This window comes from Palaemon carinicauda, chromosome 45 (assembly GCF_036898095.1).
Source record: "Palaemon carinicauda isolate YSFRI2023 chromosome 45, ASM3689809v2, whole genome shotgun sequence".
Lineage (NCBI taxonomy): Eukaryota > Metazoa > Arthropoda > Malacostraca > Decapoda > Palaemonidae > Palaemon > Palaemon carinicauda.
The window spans coordinates 6,762,722-6,784,150 of record NC_090769.1 but is presented as its reverse complement, the minus strand read 5'-3'; the positions used below and the strand labels follow the sequence as shown (position 1 = coordinate 6,784,150).

The 21,429-nt window shown below is 39.0% G+C and overlaps 1 protein-coding gene across 1 annotated transcript in view; it reads left to right on the top strand.

Moving 5' to 3' along the window:
- LOC137634902 (tetraspanin-33-like) overlaps positions 1-21,429 on the top strand; it is a 74,473-nt gene that overhangs the window by 51,652 nt on the left and 1,392 nt on the right. Inside the window, exons 6-7 of the mRNA XM_068367448.1 lie at positions 2,961-3,077; positions 3,578-3,639. Of these exons, the coding sequence (XP_068223549.1) occupies positions 2,961-3,077; positions 3,578-3,639 (179 nt within the window). The remainder of the gene's footprint in view (positions 1-2,960; positions 3,078-3,577; positions 3,640-21,429) is intronic.

The following is a 21,429-nucleotide window of genomic DNA, read 5'->3' as shown; positions in this document are numbered from 1 at the left end:
TGTGGTGTTCACCCCACCTGTATAGCGATCGCTGGCGTATCCCGACCGTAGATTTCTGTCGGCAACAGAGTTGACAGCTACATGATTATCGGGTAAGTATATTCAAAAATTTATTTTACTAATGAAAATAACATTTTTCTATTAATATAGAAACTGCATTCTGCAGTAGATAATTCTTAATATGTTTTGATGATTCATACCCTTGAGTCACATTGCCAATTTGTTCCTACAAAAATGAAATTCTTCGTCCTGTAATAGTGAGTATGCTTGCAGCAAAGCTGGATAATCCTGTTATAACTTAATGACCAGGTGGTGGTTAGCCAGAGTGTGGCAGGTAAGCCCCACCCACTCAATAGGCTGCTGAGTTCCTGCTTTATTTTCAGTAGCTAGATAGTTCAGACATACTTCTGGCACACTCATTTTGCTGCTCATCTGACAGTTCTTGAGTTGACAAAATCACCACCAAGAAGGATTGTGATGATTGAGCTCCTCCCTCACATGAGTAACCTGAGGACCGAAGCAGACCATCTCAACTCCATCACTAAGACAGCTCTCAAAGTTTACAAACTCGGTATGAACTGCTTTTACTTGCACCTAGACTCCACGTCCGCATGAGATTCACACCCACCTAAGATCCATGCATACCTGAGATCCACTCTCTTAGTCTCCATGTTTGATATACATACATGAGTGTGGGAACATCAGCAGACTATCTGTCTCCTACTGAATGTCCCTCGATGCAGACCTGTGATCTACGTGCACCTGGAATCCATGCGCTCTGAGTTCACAATCGAGAAACATGAGCATGATAACTTTGCCAGACGGTCTAGTCATAGACTTCATCCTCACCGACATCACACATCTGGGATACGCACTCTCATTGGCCTCAATGTGCTTGGTCTCCACATCATCGGCCCTTACGTGATTTGATTCCAGGCGCACGGACACCTCGCACTTACGCTTCACTGATCGTAAGGTTTGAGTCAGTGGGCACCTGTCATCTGCTTCTCTGCATTCTACACTTACGTATCAAAATCTTCCTATGCACCTAGTATATTCTCGCCTTGAATGTGAGGCATGAGAGGTATTGTACCAGAATCGTTTCCTTCTCCAAGAATACAGTTTGATACTTAATACTGGTCAGGTGATAAGCATCTGCCCTCTTTACTTTCTTGCCTCAAGATATCTCCGAGATGCTTCACTAACGTCAGTATTTCGAAGGATGTTGAGAAATTCACCAGTACGTACCGGGAATGTATCCACTCTGAAGACGATCCTAGTACAATGTGTTCTTGACAGGAGGTTTCATATCGTGAACATTTCCTTTCTTGAAAATACATTACGGTATGTTTGGTCTCCTATGAAACCAAACGGGCTCACCCTTCTATAGGATGATAGGCGCTGCCCTCGTCCTCTTCCCTCTTAGTAGAGTTCCAGAGACAACATCCCAGTTGGAGCAGCGTGGTGAAGCGTACAATCAACAATGTCACTAACGTAATGATGTTACAGACCGTTTAGTGCCAGCTAACTGATCTCATCACGTGATCATCATGCGTACAATCTCTAGGTCTTTCATCTCTTTTGCGTGTCCTTCCGGCTTTTTTTGACAACTTTAATGGTGAAAGAGGAACCTATGAATGTTCTCATGGCTTATTTGGGTTACAATCTCTTCCTTTTTTGAGTCCCGAGGCTTCTTCATGGTCTTCAATTTGTGTTTTGTCTCAGGGAAAGTTCTGATTGTGTTCTCTCACCTCACGACAGGATTCCTCCACATTCATTGATTCCCACGGGATTGGCTACGCATCTTTATCAGAAACCTTACGATCGTAAACTATGGTAATGGAATTATATAAGCGGGAGCCACATGATATTAAAAGTAGGAGTGTTAACTCTGCTGCTCCGATGACTCAATTTGACATCATCTGTTCATATAACAATGATTGCTATATAGAGAATGTATTCAATGTTCTAATGTGGTGTTCAGTTTTTTTCTATTTTTATTCCTGTGTTAGTCATGCTATAAAAGGTCAACGTAAGTTGGTTGACACATAACATTACTCCCTGGCCAGAAGTCATGAGCCTCTCAGCGATTTTGTCGGGGTTGTGATCACCAGAGGGTTAAAGAATTCGATAAATATAGCCTATTGATGGAACTGAACAATTGAGGTAGACAGGAACGCCATGAATGCAAATGAGTTACAGTTTGTCAGGCATAATGAATCCCATTGAACACTTTAGGAGAAAAGTAAAATTAGGTTAATGAAGGCCAGCAAGAGAATAGAGAATACAGGTGCATGATTTGAGGTCATATAGTAGTGACATTCAGGGTTTCATTAGCTATTGATTCTTAAGCTCCCCAGTCTTCCGGAAGCCAATCGATGCGTAATTATCCCTTTTACCCCCAAGGCTATTTGGAACTTTCCAACCCTTAACCCCCAGGCGTTTTTCTTTTTCAAGCACGTTTTGCAATTTTTTTTTTTAGATTGTGCCTTAATTTTCGTCATAGAGAGGTCAGGTTGGTCTCATTATTTTGGAAAATCCCTGAAGTTTCTCATAAATTTATCAAAAATATGCAAAAAAAATGCAAATAGCAGTTTTTTGCAAGGACGTACCGGTACGTCCATGGGTGTTAAGGGATGAGTTTTGTGAAACCTACCAGTACGTCCATTGTGGGTAAAATGGTTAAGACAAACTGAGCTCTTTTATTTATTTATCTCTATGCCTTTCTTATTAGGAGGTGGCTAGTGAAATACAAAAATTGCAGAAAGTACAAGGATATGACAAAATGTAGAATTTTTCATGTGTTTGATGAAGTATTTATCAAGTCCAAGAAGATTAAAGCTGCAGTTGAAAATTAAACTCATAAATAAGCTCTTCTTTGAGAGTTTGGCTTTAAGTATTGCAGTACTGTATAGTTTTGTTTTTTATTATGAAGTGTTTAATTTGTCTTTTTATTTCAGAAAATTCATGTAGACGATACCATATACACAACAGGGTGTGTTACGGCAATCATAAATAGTCTAGAGTCAAATCTTTACTGGGCAGCTGGGATCATTTTTGGGATTACTTTGTTTCAGGTAATTACTCATTTCAATTATTATTATTATTATTATTATTATTATTATTATTATTATTACTATTTGCTAAGCTACAACCCTAGTTGGAAAAGCAAGATGCTATAAAGCCAGGGACCCCAACAGGGAAAATAAGCCAGTAAGGAAAGGAAACAAGGAAAAATCAAATATTTTAAAAATAGTAACAACATTAAAATAAATATTTCCTATATAAACTGTAAGTACCTTATCAAAACAAGAGGAAGAGAAATTGGATAGAATAGTGTGCCCGAGTGTACCCTCAAGCAAGGTACATAATCTGGTACATAAGTTCTACTATTATATTTTTATAAGGATACAGTAAATGGTATATATTTTTTTGATGCTATACTTTAATTCAATAATTTTTACAATTTGCTATACTGTACATTATACTGAAGTAGTTTAAAGTCCTTTTTAAAAATTCCACATATATTTCATTACAAGATTTTCATATTTTCATTTGTTTTATGTATTACTTTCAGATGTATGTAACCCACCAAGCACGCTCACTCATGGACCAGATAGTACTACAGAGATCTCGGTGGTATTAAACAAATTGTTAAAGTTCAAGCTATGTGTGGAGGGGAAAAAGCCTCTGTCTTTGTTGGTTGTCTTGTCATTGTTGAGCTTAATAAATATGCATTTTTGTGTAATGCACAACTTGTAGGGAAAAATAGCAATCATTAGCCTTTCGTGAACGAGGTTTTTATAGCACTTTTCAAAGGTGTGTCAGCTTTACAGTTTTACGGAATCTGAAGAAAGTTATTTTGATATGAAAAGTACTCTCAGTTACTACAGGTCTCTCAACAGGTATTGAAGGACGTGTATATTTGGAGTCCGGATGTAGATATGAATCTGGAGGCAGTTCAGTACGTATAAGGTATCGTGCAATGAGGATAGAGAATTAATGACGGAAAGTGCTGCACAAATACATCTGTGTTGATAAATTTTATCTTTAATTGCAAAGGAAAGCTATAGTAAAAGCATCTTATGGGTGATAACCATAATCATTAGTTGATTTTAAAAGTTTATTTACATATACCGAACACAAAATTGTCATTAGTACAGGTTATTGAATCTCGATAATTTGAATCTCGTTAAAACGAAAATCTCCATAGTGTTATGTAACAACATTAATGTATGTCACTGGGAAAGTACATTAAAATAACAAGGGAAAGACTTGGTAGTTCATATTTCAGGTGGAATAATTTATTTTTGGATTTGTGTTCTCCTATTGGCAAGAGAAATCTTTATGAGATTCTATTTTTTTATCGTAAAAGTAAGTACTTCCACTACCATATTTAAGTACTTCCACTAGCATATTGTTTGATTATTACTAATGGGTGCTCATAATGTCAGATATATTGTATTCGACTACCAGAGTGGGAATGATAGATGTTGTTGGTAAATAGAGCACTGCAAGAAATCTTAGTAATGAATAATAATCTCTCTACTTCGATTGATCGATGCAGTTTTTACTTGAGATACAGATATATTTTGACAAGGTTAAGCTCAGGAAAATGTGAAGATTTTGTAAGTACAGTATGTAAAGTTCTAAGAGTAGGGTAAAGTAATAACTGTTTTGAATACACAGAGATTTCTAATACATTCAATGGTAGAGCGTGTTATTTTTACATTCTGTGCTAAATCATATTTTTATAAGTAATTATGGAAACCGATTAAAATGGTATATATTTTGAGGATTCAATTCAATATTATATATATATATATATATATATATACTGTATATATATATATATATATATATATATATATATATATATATATATATATATATATATATATATATATATATATATATATATATATATATATATATATATATATATATATATATAAAATATATATATTTATATGTATATATATACATGTATATATTTATATGTATATATATATTTTATATATATATATGTATATATATATATATATATATATATATATATATATATATATATATATATATATATATATATATATATATATATATATATATATATATATATATATATATATATATATATATATATATATATATATATATATATATATATATATATATATATATATATATATATATATATATAATATAGAATGGTAGGACATAATGACTATTTTATAACAGAGAATCTAAGTATTTTCACATACAAAGCAATCCTGTTTTTGCTTTCAGAGAAGAAAAACTTTCCATATTTTTTAGATGCTTTGGTTTTGTATAAGTCTTTCAATTCTTTCTCTCCCTTAAACATGTTGACTCTTAAGTCATGATTTGCTGTTAGTTGTATAACTTTCAAAATTTCCGTAGTAAGGTCTAACTTAACAGAGTTCCTTTTTACCCTAAGAGAGAAGAAGAGATTCTCAATACATTATATTAGTTTTCCATTTTTTTAAGATTACTTTTAAGAAATTAAGTGTGTTAGCTAATACAAGATATTTAGATACAGTGTGTGTGCATTTTGTTTTGTATTTTGTCTTTTCGTTCAGAGAGTTTGACATTCTTGTATTTATTTCAGATCATGCTTTTAAAGCTTTCCATGTTAAGTATTGGTTTTCCTCATTTCTTGAAGAAAGGATTATTAAGCTTCTTGATTTCACTAAGTGGCTGTTAACCCTTTTACCCCCAGGCTATTTGGAAATTTCCAACCCTTAACCCCCAGGGGGTTATTTTTTTCCCAGCACATTTTGCAGTATATTTTTTTTTAAATTGCTCTAACAGCCTTAATTTTTGTCATAGAGAGGTCAGGTTGGTCTCATTCTCTTGGAAAATGCTTGAATTTTCTCAAAAAATTATCCAAAATATGAAAAAAAAAATTTTTATAGCATTTTTTGCGAGGACGTACCGGTACGGCCATGGGGGTAAAGGGATGGCTTTTGTGAAACGTACCAGTACGTCCTTTGCGGGTAAAAGGGTTAAAGGGTCCTTGCTCTCTGTCCTCAGTTCCTAAAAATGTTTGTCAGTTTCTGAAAACTATTTAAACCTTTTGTATTGTATTTCTTCTTAATTTTACAATACTGTATTCAAATACAGTTTTGCTGACTGTATTGATAGAAGTATAATTAGCTTATCAGAAAATAACAAATACATTGTAAGAAGATACAACTGTATGTTGATTTATTAGCTCGGAATATCAGAACTCCTTTTACCATCTGGGGCGTGTTCATTGTATGTAGAGGGATCAAGTATCCCTTTGTGCTGTACAATCCAGTTTTTTCTTTTCTTTTTCAAATTTACATCAGTTTAATATCAGCTCCTCACGCATCAACCATATTATGATACCTCCTAAGTGATTTTCGTATTTTTTGATTTTTTATTATATGAATTTAACTTGGAAAGGGGTGTGTAAAAAAAGTTACTGGAAAAATATGCGGGCTTTTGGTTTGTCATTTGTTTAATGGTTCAGAAGTTTTAAAAGTGAGAATTTATGTAGATTTTGGCACTTGGAAAAAAACTAATATTTTGAAAATGAAGAAATCTATTCCTTTGATTATCAAAAGTAACTTGATATTGTTGGAAAGCTCTCTTCCAATTGGGGTTCTTATAGTTCTGTGTTTTGGGTTTATTTTCAAATTTTTTGTAGTTATATGTAACAATATAGATATAGAATTATGTTCCATGTTTGAAATTTTGTTAATTTCTGGTAATTCTGAATATACAGGTCAGTACAGTAACAGGATAAATTCAAATATGATGTAGGTGCATACTGTATTTTGGATCGAGTCTGATGCACAATCCTTTATGTTCTTAGATTGTACAAACTTGTTACTAATATGAAATGCCCAAATAAGGTATAGTTCATTCAAGCTCTTCACTGGAAGGCAAATTTATTAATTTTTCTCAAAGTATTTACTCACCTGATGCTAAGGAAGGTTTTCTTTCTCATTACATCATGCCATCCTCAACATGGTTTGGAAATTTCATCAATGATTTATGAGAAAGTTTCCGTTTCTTTTAACAGTTTAGATAAATAAGATTTTTCTTTTGCGTGTTCATATAGGAAAGGAGTTCACTCCATTCTCTTGTGCTGTGGAAATTTTGGTTGAATTCCCATAGGATCTAATCCTCATCTATGTACCTTTCCCAATGATTTTCTTACGTTATTAATCTTGGTTTTGTACTGTCCATATTTATAACTAGCTTGACTAACTGCTCTTTACCACATTCCATTACAGACTGAAAATGTCTTGATCATTTTCTTTTCTGGGGTCTGCAAAACAACAAAACTAGCGACATCTTGTTAAAGGTTTTATCCAGCACTCCAGCAGTGTTCCATTTGCCCACAGCTGCACTTACTACTTAATCTTATAGTTTACTGCTGACCCTGTGCTTCCTTTCTTCCATCTTAAAGTCCAATCTTTTAGCTCATACTTCTCACTGCAACAACATAACCTCAAGTAGAACTTCTATGCTGAATAGCCTTCATGTTTCCATGAATTTTATCAAATCCTGTCCACATCTTCCTGCTAGTGAGTCTTACACTCATCACCAGTTGAACGTGATATAGTCATGATTGCTCTTAAGCATAAACAATGGAAGTAAGCAGCCAGATCATTCCTAGGCAGTGCATCAAGTTATATAGACCACTTTATGGTCCCTTTCCCCCCTAGCTAGCTAGGATGCTGAACTTGCAGTTAATTGATTCCGGAAATTTTGGGAACTTCTATGAACCATAGAAGCAGTTTTCCATCCCCAACTACAGTATATAGGGGACCTGTATTTTTAGGTATAAACCCCTCTTGGTAAGGCATTAACCCTTTTACCCCCAGGTAATTTGGAACTTTCCCACCCTTAACCTCCAGGGGTTATTTTTTTTCCAAGCACATTTTGCAGTATATTTTTATTTAAATTGTTCTAACAGCCTTAATTTTTGTCATAGAGAGGTCAGTTTGGTCTCATTCTCTTGGAAAATGCCTGCAGTTTCTCAAAAAATTATCAAAAATATGCAAAAAAATGTAAATAGCAATTTATTTGCAAGGACGTACCGGTACGTCCATGGGGGTAAAGGGATGAGTTTTGTGAAACATACCAGTATGTCCTTTTGGGGGTAAAAGGGTTAAAAGGATTATGATGTAATGGGTTTAAGACTCCTTCCGGTGGTAGAGTAGTATTTACTGAAAAGAAAAACTTAAATAATTATCTGCGCAACATTATGATACACTGCACCTTGCTGGGCTTTAAGCATATGGTAAGAGGTTTGTAAATCCTGAACAAGATATTTTTTTTATTCAACATGTGTTCACCCAAATAAGATGCTAAGAAAAGGTTTTGCTGAACATTTTCTTTTTATCTTAGCATATTTTTCCCAAAAATGTTAGTGTCAGTCACATTGCACAATGTTTTCTTATATATATTTTTGTTTACTGATTTCACAGACACTCCCCAAGTTTAACCAGGTTTATATGCTGATTTATGTTAGGTAGTATCCTTTCTTACAAGACTTTTTACTGTTTTGCTTTATATTCGTAAGATATTATCCTTTCTTACAAGACATTTGCTACATCTTAAATACCATGTATGATAATATAAGTAAGAAAGGACCAAGATTGTATTGAGCACCTAGAAAAGGTGCAGGAAATATTGTACAACAGAAATAATCGGAAAAAAAGTTTAAAGTTTATTGGAAGAAAATCAAATGAAAACTGCAAATGCAATGAGGCTAATGAAAGTAGTAGCTAAGGACTGAAAGTTACAAGGTAATAAATTTGAAGAAAATAAAAGTGCAAAAGTACATAATAAATTCTGCTTAAAGTTAGTCTGTAGAGATCAAGCATTTTGTGTGTTTAGTTTTGCAGCCGTAAGATTTGGATACTTTCATTTTCTCATCATTATGAAATGTACAAATGATATCTTTCTTCATTTAACCCTCCTGTTTATTCGTTCATTTCAAGCTACCCTTGTATGTGATACTAATTATTAGATGCCATATCTTGATTTTGTTTCTGGAGTTAAATGCTTTAATGTAAATAGCTATTTAGATTCAGGTATATTTGTGTCTTGGTCATCATGGGGAGTGTGTTGTTCACTGAATTGTGTTCCTTAATGTTAGGCGGCATTTTAATGGGTCCATATTTTTTTTTTTATTCATGTTTTCAATATAATCAAAAATATAATCTCTGGAATTTTATTCTTGTCTTAGGGTATATTTATATCGACTTGTTTCCTTCTAGAGCGAAAGTTAAGCCGTATGTGCTTATTCTCAAGGCTTTTTTAAATGGCCACCATTCCTATTTGTTTGTTTGTGATGCTCATTTTACTAAGTATTAATTTCCGCTGTAGTAAGTAGCCCTCTGTTTTCTTGTGAATGTTTATAATATGATTGACATTTGTATTAGCTTATTGTCTAATGTCCACTGACATGTGTCCAAAATAGTTGTAATATATGCAAATTACAGTACACTGTGTATGATTTATGGAATACTGTATACTGATGCTAAATGATGGAACATTATTTTTCATGTGAGTTTATTTAAATGTAGGAGTAAACCAATTGTTTTGATTTTTACTCTTCCAAGATTTCTAGTTTAGATTGGTTATGTAATGAAATAATCTTAATTTCAAATCGCGGTTTTTTGCTTTTAAAATCTGTTTGGTATTATATAGGGTACACTAAATTGCTCATTTTCATACAACTTACAAATTCTATTTTATTGAAGCTCTGTTGACAGAGAAGTACCATTAAATGGAGGGCTAAAACATGAAAAGACAGACCAGTTGCCAAGTCTAGTTCTAATTATATGATCTTTGACCTGGAGCCCATTAACATGGAAATTACAGATTATTATAATAAAGGCCTTAATAGATTCTTTTAGGTTTCTTAATATGTTAAATTTTTGCATAAAAAGAGTAACGTAGAATTTAGTATAAAAAGAGATATATGTTTAGATTGAAGGTTTTAACTTAGAACAAGGATTAATTAATTCATCGGTTTACATATATGCTGCCAGGTACCTTAATAATTAATTATCATTTGATAATATGAAACATTGATTTGGTAGTTCTTGGTATGAAATATATTTCCAATTCACGCTTTATGGTTTCTAGTACATCTAATGCAGTCTGTTATTATTTACTGATTAATACATACATACATATACCCAGGCACTTCCCCCAATTTTGGGGGGTAGCCGACACCAACAATGAAACAAAACAAAAAAGGGGACCTCTACTCTCTATGTTCCTTCAGCCTAACCAGGGACTCAACCGAGTTCAGCTGGTACTGCTAGGGTGCCACAGCCCAACCTCCCACATTTAGAATAGCGCCAACGTTATCCCTGCGTGTCGTAAGAGGCGACTAAAAGGGACGGGACGAGGGGGCTGGGAACCCCCTCTCCTGTATAAAATTCCTACGAGACACCGACTGATTAATAAAGGGTGAAATAGATTTTTATTAAAATTAACAAGAACCCAGACTGTTAATATAGTTTCAATTATTTTGATTTGTTTTCATTGTTGAAGGACAGGTGAAGTTAGAAAGGAGAGCAGAGTGAACACTTTGCAGTTCTCTTTGGCAAAAGAACAGGGTAAAATCAAGAATCGGTAATTTAGTATGGGTTGAATCAAAGGAAAACTTTAACCATTTTTATCCGGAAGGTATGATGCCGGGAGCGGCTTTGTTCTGATCGGAGGATGCTGGCCAGTCTTTACTTGTCAAACAAAACATTTCCAAATACAAGCTAGCTAGAAAATACAATACATACATACGGTACATACATATACCAAGGCACTTCCCCCAATTTTGGGGGGTAGCCGATATCGAGAAATGAAACAAAAACAAAAAGGGGACCTCTACTCTCTACATTCCTCTCAACCTGACAAGGGACTCAACCGAGTTAAGCTGGTACTGCTAGGGTGCCACAGCCCACCCTCCCACATTATCCACCACAGGTGAAGCTTCATAATGCTGAATCCCCTAGTGCTGCTACCTCCGCGGTCATCTAAGGCAACGGAGGAAGCAGCAGGGCCTTCCGGAACTGCGTCACAATCGCTCGCCATTCATTCCTATTTCTAGCACGCTCTCTTGCCTCTCTCACATCTATCCTCCGATCACCCAGAGCTTTCTTAACTCCATCCATCCACCCAAACCTTGGCCTTCCTCTTGCACTTCTCCCATCAATTCTTGCATTCATCACCTTCTTTAGCAGACAGCCATTTTCCATTCTCTCAACATGGCCAAACCACCTCAATAAAGGCACAAACTTTAAATCTAGAGATTGTAAAGATTTTGGTTAATGTGTTGGAATAGGTTTTAAACCTTTTTCCAGGTTTTTACAGCAGGTTACTCCTTGTTTTAAAAGCTTCAGGTTGTTGGAAACCAGATCTGGATGTCACGAATCTCAAAAGTTTGTAATTCTGTTTTCTATGAAAACATTCTCGACATTCATGGGAGCTATAAAGAAAGGAAATTGAATGTTTTCAATAGAGCAAACATATGTATATTTTCCCATTTCGGTCCATCTGGATTTGACTGATTCCTTCGTTTTGTCAGAGGTTTGAAGGTTTACTAATGCAATTGCCAGTCTCTTGGTCTCAGGATGGCCTCTCATGTGTTCACCATTATTATGGGAGCCATCATTTTCAAAGAATTCTTTTTGTTTCAGCATGGCCTCTTCATTTCTTCTCCAGGATGATGGGGCCATCATTTCCAAAGAACAAGAATCTTTGGGATTTTAGAGTTCTGTTATGCCTGGCCACTAGCTATTTTTTAAATGCATTGGAAAGGATACAGATTCAACAAGTATAGTTTCTCATGTTTCTAAAGAGGTTGGAGTTTGGTCATAGTGAAAAGTCTCTTCAGAAGATATTTTATTTGGGAATGTTAATAGTTGTTAATTTTTTGGGGTTTTTTTTTGCAGAGGAAAAAGGATTCAGCCTCTAATATTAGAGGAGGTGCTCGGGTTACGACTTTCTCGAGTTGCGATGATTCGTTGTTATGAACGGGCTACCCTAAGGTACTTGAAAAATCCTTGTAACTCAGTTTTGAGTTCTGACGTTTGTTTTGTTGAAATGTCAAACTACTTGCTGATGCGGAGGGCAACTAACATTGCTGAGTAGCGCTTTATGCATCACTTTAGTATTAGTTTGCTATTTGTATTTACGATACCCATTCAGGATTTTTGGGTTGCTCTTCTATAAAGTGTGTGGGCCGGCCAACTACGGGAATAAAGTCAAGGAATTGTTTATACATTATTGTCTAGTACTGTATAAGCGTAGGCACGTTACTGTATGGGGTACAGTTATTTGTATGCATATGGTACAGTACAGTAATTTATGAATGTTGAAGGATGTCTTTTATTTAGAGTATATTGTACATATGCAGCATGTATGTGTACTTACGTACAGTATGCTATGCAAGTTAAGATCAGATCTCATTCGAAACCTGAGGTTCTCCAAAATTCAAAGGATGAAGTCTGTCATTTCGGATGGGGAGAGAGTTTTATGAACCATAACCTTTTTAGGGAACTTCATTTTGATAGGTGCCCTAACATGAGACCTTTTCAATATCATCTGAATCTAAAATCGGACAAGATTTTTTTGAGTTGGACAAGCTACATTCTGGTGATGAGGAGCCAGATTTACCATCCGTATATTTAGGTTGTAATCGACTGGTTTTCTTGAATTTTCTTGAGGATGAAGATCCCAGACACTTCTTTTCACATTTCATGAGTGATTGGAAAACTCGAGGTAATCTGTCCGAGAAATGGACGTCGCATGGATCAACTCCTAGTTTTAATTGCTGGGAACTTATAGCAATATTCACGGCACTTTAGGATAAAGAAACACAGGTGGTAGTATTCTCAGACACCCCTACAGCCTTTACATACACCGGGAAATGAGGAGGGACAAGATCTATGGCTCGTATTAGTGTGTTTGGAGGGATCGCTATGCAAACCAATCCTCTCGGACAACCAGTTTTGAGGGTAATGCTCTTAAACCTGTTTGAGCTAATTCCTACAGAATGGGGTCTTTAGTGAATTCTTACTCTATGAATTCTCTACAGCATCTATCCACTGGATCCTTAAAAGGAACGACTTTCACGGTCCTTTAGTTTGGCAATCATGAGTCATGATAGACAGTACTGGTATATGAAAAACTACTGTTTATTTTGATTGGTGTATTTTCTATTTTTCAATATTAAACTTAGCCGGTGATCATATAGCTGTCAGCTCTGCTGCCCGACAGAAAAACCTAAGGACAAAATACGCCAGCGATCGCTATACAGGTGGGGGTGTACATCAACAGCGCCATCTGTCGAGCAGGTACTAAGTACTCCAATGTCAACAAAGAACCAATTTTCTCTCTGTCGTGCCACTGGCAAGACCTACTAAATACGCTGTTGCTTTCTGGATTGATTTTCACGTTATTTGGTGAAGTATTCATTTCTGGTTATTAGCTTTCGCTGTGCAGAGGTTATCTTCAATACTTCCTTGCATTCTTTTATTGAAATTTGGATTATTTGTTGACGACTTGGATAGATTTTGAATTCCCCCTTTGACTAATTCAAGATGTCTGACCCTTCTCAAGTCCCCAAGTACAGGAAGTGTAGCGCTAGGGACTGTTCAAGGCGTCTTCCGAAGGCCTCTATCGATCCGCACACCATTTGTTCCAATTGTCGGGGTAAAGCCTGTCAATTGGAAGATCGATGTGAGGAATGCGTTGGGCTTTCGGAATTTGATTTTCAAGAATTCCTGAAATATTCACGTAGGCTAGAGAGAGATAGAGTCAGGAGGAGTTCGTCTCGCTCAGTTGATTTTTCCTCTCCCCATGCCCCACAACCTATTCCTTCCCCTGTAGTGGTTGCTCCCGACCCCCCTTCTAGCACTCATCAACCTTCGATGGCAGATATGATGCGTGCCATCCAGGCTCTGGGTGAGAGAGTCGAGTCATTGGCGAGTGACCGCAATCAACTCATGGCTGACGTCAGGGAGTTGAAGGGTAAGAGTGCAGTGGGAAGTGAAGTGAGTGTTAGTGCAGTGAAGTGTCAGTGTTACGCATGAGGGTGCGTCTGTTCGTGCCTGTCGTCCTCCCAGTCCGGGACCTCTTGCAAGCTCCCAAGCCCAGGGGAGAAGCAGTGTCGTACGACCAAAGGGTTCGACAGGCTTTAATCAGCGGACAGACGTTCCCTCCGTGGTTTCGGACGTATCTTGCCTAGATCGCCCCACCCACAAGAAGACGAGTGAGCCCGTTCATTCCTCGTCTGCGGAAGAAGTTTCACGCCAGAAACGATGGACCAAGGTCTCACGGCCTCTTAAACGCAAGGTCCCTTCCGCGCAAGTCCAACGGCCCAGGTGTAGCCACTGGGTCAGTTCGGACTCGCTGCAGTCCTCCGACGACTGCACACCTCCTAAGAGAGGCAAAGTGGTACCGCAACAGGCAGTAACTCCGTCTGTTGCCGCACCAGCTGCTGTAGACCCTAAGTGGTCTTTGCTACAGTCTATGCAGACTCAGTTAGCTTCTTTTATGCAGGAGTATCGTGCGGAGAAGGTTGACGCTGCACCCGTTAGCCTACAACCAACCACGGTTGTGCGCCCAGTAGACGCTGAGGCTGCCTGCTCCCGCACTCCAGCTGTGAGAGTTCCACCACCCATGCGCAGTCGACCCTGCCAGACGCATGTTGACGTTCACCGACGCACGGAACCCTCCGTTGACGTTCGCGTGCTAGCACAACAACAGGAGGGTGGAGTTAAGTTGCCGTGTTTTGACGCTGTGCGTCAACCTCCGCAACCCACTGTGGTTTCCGCTACTTGACCGCAGTCAGGAGTAGACGCCTTGCGTCCCCACACAGCTATGGTTGTTGCCAGTTCACAGACTGACCAACAGTTCCATGACGTCGGGTCCAGTGCAGCCACGCATGCACCCGTGCTGCCGGACTCAGCCGACCAGCTTTTACCTACTCCTTTGCCGCTTCCTCCTCAACATTCAGACGATGGACTCTCTGATGATGACGACGCTGCACATCTTGACGACCAACACACGGACATCGACGAACCCAAGACCACGCCTCCCTCCTTAGACTTTAGGAAAGTGCTTGCGCTGTTCAAGGATTTATATCCTGATCAGTTTGTGTCTGCAGCACCACGCTCGCCTCCCTCTGAGTTCGCTTTAGGCATGCAGTCATCCGCACCTGCCTTTACGAAGCTCGTACTCGCTCGCTCGTCCAAGAGAGCTTTAAGAGTACTGGGAGATTGGTTGTAGTCCAAAAAGCAACTTGGGAAGACAGCCTTCATGTTCCCCCCGGCCAAGCTTGCTTCCAGATCTAGCGTCTGGTATGCCACGGGAGAAGTTCTCGGCTTGGGAGTTCCTGCCTCTGCCCAGGGCGACTTCTCAAGTCTGGTAGACTCTCCCCGCAGGCTGGCCATGAGACGCTCCAAGATTTGTTGGACTCCTTCGGATATGGACCATCTTATGAAAGGAGTATTTCGAGCATTCGAAGTCTTTAACTTCTTGGACTGGTGTTTGGGAGCGTTGAGCAGGAAGACCTCCCCTTCTGACAAGGAAACTTCCATGCTCATTATGTCCTGCATGGACAAAGCCATACGGGATGGTTCTAGTGAGCTTGCGGCTTCTTTCGTGTCCGGGGTCCTCAAGAAGCGGGATCACCTTTGCTCCTTCTTGTCAGCTGGAGTCACCCCATGTCAAAAGTCGGAACTTATGTTTGCTCCTCTCTCGAAGTGCCTCTTCCCTGAGGAGTTGATCAAGGAGATTGCCGCCTCCTTGATCCAGAAAGACACTCATGACCTGGTTGCGTCATCCGCACGCAAAGCCACCCCTTTGCCCTCCGTGCCTAGACCCAGGATGGACACTCCAGCGTCAAGATTCATTCCGCCCTTTCGTGGCAGAGCCGCCAGCAGAGGAGGTGCTCGTGCCGAAGGTCAACGCGGGAGCAAGAAGAAGGGTTCCAAGTCCTTTAAAGGCAGAGTCTGACTGCCACCTTCTTCAGACAGCAGTGGGAGCCAGGCTCAAGAACTACTGGCAGGCCTGGGAGAACAGGGGCGCAGATGCACAATCTGTGAAGTTACTCAGAGAGGGGTACAAGATTCCATTCTTGCGCAAGCCCCCTCTAGCAACAACTCCCATCGACCTCTCTCCCAGGTACAGAGAGGAGGACAAGAGACTAGCTTTGCAGCAAGAGGTGTCTCTCTTACTACAAAAGGGAGCAGTAGTCAAAGTCCGGGACCATCAATCCCCGGGCTTCTACAACCGTCTCTTCCTAGGGGCGAAGAAGACAGGCGGGTGGAGGCCGGTGCTAGACGTCAGTGCCCTGAATGTCTTTGTCACAAAGCAGACGTTCGCCATGGAGACGACAAAGTCGGTTCTAGCATCGGTCAGGAAGGAAGACTGGATGGTCTCGTTAGACCTAAAGGACGCTTACTTTCACGTCCCCATCCACCCAGATTCCCAACCTTTTCTAAGGTTCGTTTTCGGGAAGGTTGTATACCAGTTTCAAGCCCTGTGCTTTGGCCTAAGCACGGCACCTCTTGTTTTTACGAAACTGATGAGGAATATTGCCAAATTCCTGCATTTAGCAGACATCAGAGCCTCCCTCTATTTGGACGACTGGCTTCTAAGAGCTTCGTCAAGTCGTCGCTGTCTGGAGAATCTAAAGTGGACTCTGGATCTGACCAAGGAATTGGGTCTCCTGGTCAATATGGAAAAGTCCCAACTCGTCCCATCCCAAACTATAGTGTACCTAGGAATGGAGATTCAGAGTCAAGCTTTTCGGGCTTTTCCGTCGGCCCCCAGAATCAGTCAAGCCCAAGAATGCATCCAGAACATGCTGAAGAAGGACCGATGTTCAGTCAGACAGTGGATGAGTCTGATAGGGACGCTTTCATCACTGGACCAGTTCATCGCGTTAGGGAGACTCCACCTCCGACCCCTTCAATTTCACCTAGCTGTTCACTGGAGAAAGGACAAGACGCTAGAAGCGGTCTCGATTCCTATTTCCGAGAAGATGAAGTCTTCACTGACTTGGTGGAAGGACAACATTCTCCTCAGAGAGGGTCTGCCACTGGCAGTTCAGACCCCCAACCACATTCTCTTCTCGGACGCATCGGACACGGGCTGGGGTGCGACATTGGACGGTCGGGAATGCTCGGGCACGTGGAATGCGGATCAAAGAACGTTACACATCAACTGCAAGGAGCTACTGGCAGTTCATCTGGCCTTGAGAAGCTTCAAGTCCCTCCTTCTAGGCAAGGTGGTGGAGGTGAACTCCGACAACACCACAGCCTTGGCGTACATCTCCAAGCAAGGAGGGACTCATTCGAGGACGTTGTACGAGATCGCAAGGGACCTCCTCACCTGGTCAAGAGATCGAAACATATCGCTAGTAACGAGGTTCATTCAAGGCAACATGAATGTCATGGCAGACCGCCTCAGCCGGAAGGGTCAAATCATCCCAACAGAGTGGACCCTTCACAAGAATGTATGCAAGAGACTATGGGCCTTGTGGGGTCAGCCTACCATAGATCTGTTTGCAACCTCGATGACCAAGAGGCTCCCAATTTATTGCTCACCGATTCCGGACCCAGCAGCAGTTCACATAGATGCCTTTCTTCTGGATTGGTCCCATCTAGACCTTTATGCATTCCCCCCGTTCAAGATTGTCAACAGAGTACTGCAGAAGTTCGCCTCTTACGAAGGGACAAGGTTGACGTTGGTTGCTCCCCTCTGGCCCGCGAGAGAATGGTTCACCGAGGTACTGCAATGGCTAGTAGACGTTCCCAGAACACTTCCTCTAAGAGTGGACCTTCTGCGTCAGCCGCACGTAAAGAAGGTACACCCAAGCCTCCACGCTCTTCGTCTGACTGCCTTCAGACTATCGAAAGACTCTCGAGAGGTAGAGGCTTTTCGAAGGAGGCAGCCAGAGCGATTGCTAGAGCAAGGAGGACATCCACTCTTAAAGTCTACCAGTCGAAGTGGGAAGTCTTCCGAAGCTGGTGCAAGTCGGTATCAGTATCCTCAACCAGTACCTCTGTAACTCAGATAGCTGACTTCCTTTTATACCTAAGGAAGGAAAGATCTCTTTCAGCTCCCACGATCAAGGGTTACAGAAGCATGTTGGCAGCAGTCTTCCGTCACAGAGGCTTAGATCTTTCCAACAACAAAGATCTACAGGACCTCCTTAAGTCTTTTGAGACCTCGAAGGAGCGTCGGTTGGCCACACCAGGTTGGAACTTAGACGTGGTACTAAGATTCCTTATGTCAGAAAGGTTCGAACCACTTCAATCAGCCTCTTTTAAAGATCTCACTTTGAAAACCCTTTTCCTCGTCTGCTTAGCAACAGCTAAAAGAGTCAGTGAGATACACGCCTTCAGCAGGAACATTGGATTTACATCTGAAACGGCTACATGTTCCTTACAGCTTGGTTTTTTAGCCAAAAACGAACTTCCTTCTCGTCCTTGGCCCAAATCGTTCGATATTCCAAGCCTGTCTAATTTGGTTGGAAATGAACAAGAAAGAGTCCTATGCCCTGTAAGAGCTCTTAAGTACTATTTGAGACGTACTAAACCATTACGAGGACAGTCAGAAGCTTTATGGTGCGCTATTAAGAAACCTTCTTTACCCATGTCGAAGAATGCAATTTCTTATTATATCAGACTTTTGATTCGAGAAGCTCATTCCCATCTGAATGAGGAGGACCATGCTTTGCTGAAGGTAAGGACACATGAAGTTAGAGCTGTCGCAACTTCAGTAGCCTTCAAACAAAACAGATCTCTGCAGAGTGTAATGGATGCAACCTATTGGAGAAGCAAGTCAGTGTTCGCATCATTTTACCTTAAAGATGTCCAGTCTCTTTACGAGAACTGCTACACCCTGGGACCATTCGTAGCAGCGAGTGCAATAGTGGGTGAGGGCTCAACCACTACATTCCCATAATCCCATAACCTTTTTAATCTTTCTCTTGAAATGTTTTTTATTGTTGTTTTTTGGGTTGTCCGGAAGGCTAAGAAGCCTTTCGCATCCTGGTTGATTTGGCGGGTGGTCAAATTCTTTTCTTGAGAAGCGCCTAGATTAGAGGTTTTGATGAGGTCCTTTAGTATGGGTTGCAACCCTTCATACTTCAGCTCCTAGGAGTCGCTCAGCATCCTATGAGGATCGCGAGGCTCAGTAAGGAAGACGTACTTAAAAAGGCAGAGTAATTGTTCAAGTCGACTTCCTTACCAGGTACTTATTAATTTTATGTTTGTTATTTTGAATAACTGCTAAAATGAAATACAAAATACTTAGCTCTTAATGTCACGCATAATGCTGGTCTCTACCCACCCCCCTGGGTGTGAATCAGCTATATGATCACCGGCTAAGTTTAATATTGAAAAATTTTATTTTCATTAGTAAAATAAATTTTTGAATATACTTACCCGGTGATCATATATTAAAGGACCCTCCCTTCCTCCCCAATAGAGACCCAGTGGACCGAGGAGAAAATTGGTTCTTTGTTGACATTGGAGTACTTAGTACCTGCTCGACACATGGCGCTGTTGATGTACACCCCCACCTGTATAGCGATCGCTGGCGTATTTCGTCCTTAGGTTTTTCTGTCGGGCAGCAGAGCTGACAGCTATATGATCACCGGGTAAGTATATTCAAAAATTTATTTTACTAATGAAAATAACATATTAAGAAACATATCTATTTCAGCTATTAAGTACATAAATTTATGCTGATTTCTGTGTTTAAGCATAAAGGGTTAGATTTGCCCGCATTGTGCATTGTAGAAGGTGTTACTAGGTATTTTGATATTGAAAAAGCTCCAGTAGTCAAATATTTTTTTCTTTTAATATAGACAGTTACAATATCTAATGAGTTCAAATTTTGAATTATTGGAAAAGGTTTCTCTTAAGATCTCATAGGTATGATTTATATCTGTTGGCTTTGGTATGAGTAAATGAGTTAGAGAGGTACACTACAAGCAATATCTCTTAAAGTAGTCTTTGGTAATCATAAGATGATTTTATATCTTGCTGGGTTTCATATCTAAAAACCAATTTATGACTAAAGGTATCGCACTTCATAATCCTCATTTACAAAAGGAACTGGTTATTAGTTCGGGAGATATTTTCCTATCGGTAAGAGCCATTCAATGTTGTTTGTATAAATCTACCGGCTTACAAATAATGTGTGTAATTTGTTTTGTGGTACAGTAGTTCCCTATATTTTCTAAAGAAATTTCTTTCTTAAGTAATCCCTTACTTTTTCTAATTGGCTAGAAATACAAAAAGTTATTAGATCCTGTTTGTTGCAGGAAGAGAATGTGTACTACTGTATTGAAACCGCAGGAACAATTAAGGGAAAATAAGAAATGAAAAGTAAAAAAAAAAAAAAAAAAAAAAAAAAAATCTGACAGAGGGGCATTAGCTATTGCAAATCTTCAGATTCATTGACTTAAATCTTTTCCAACAAAGAGGATTGCAGACATAAGATTTGTAATAACTGTACTGTAGTTCTTCTGAAAAATATTTGACCTCAGGGAAGAAGATGACTAAGAAAAGCTATTGCCATAGTCAACAATAAAATGATAACGCTAACTGATTATCTATACATATAAGTGGCCTCCCAGGTCTTAGTGCCGAACCTTTGACCAAAAGTCATGAATTCAAATCCAAAAATGTCTAGTTTATTAACTTTAGCTCAAAACTCTAGCAGATTCTAATTAATTTATGTTCATGCATAAGTTATCTGACCAACAATCATGGGTGCTAACGAACCTTATAATCAGAATGTCTTTCTTTATTGAGAGAAAATTAAACAAACCCGTGATACAAAGCTGTGTTTATATATAAATTTAATACTTCCATGTTCCTTGATTTTAACGTTTGAAAAAAAAAAAAAACTTTCCTAGATAACTTACATAAGTCTCCCATCAAATTTAGTTTTCTTTTAATTATTGTTTATCATCCGTTTTCTTTACTTATAAATGCATAAACTACGGTATGTTCTGTATGGTGTGAATCAATATGTGATGACAAATCGATTTATCATTTATTTAATACTTTGAATATTTAGCTAACTACTAATTTATAGTTAATAAAATTTGTATTATTGTACTGTATTACAGGGCAATGTAACCTATGGAAAAAGACCATTAATTAAAGTTAACTCCATGAATGAACAAATATATATGATTATTCAACAAAACATGGGGTTTTATCTATATACGAAGTTTTATTATATAATCTTTAAATTGCTTTAAACTATATCATGGAAAGAATACCAGTTTAAAATCATTATACCTTGTCACTCTTTCCACAACTCCATGGTTTTGGGTCTACACTAACAGATGTGTTGGTGTAAAACGCTGAAATCTTCCAAAGTTCT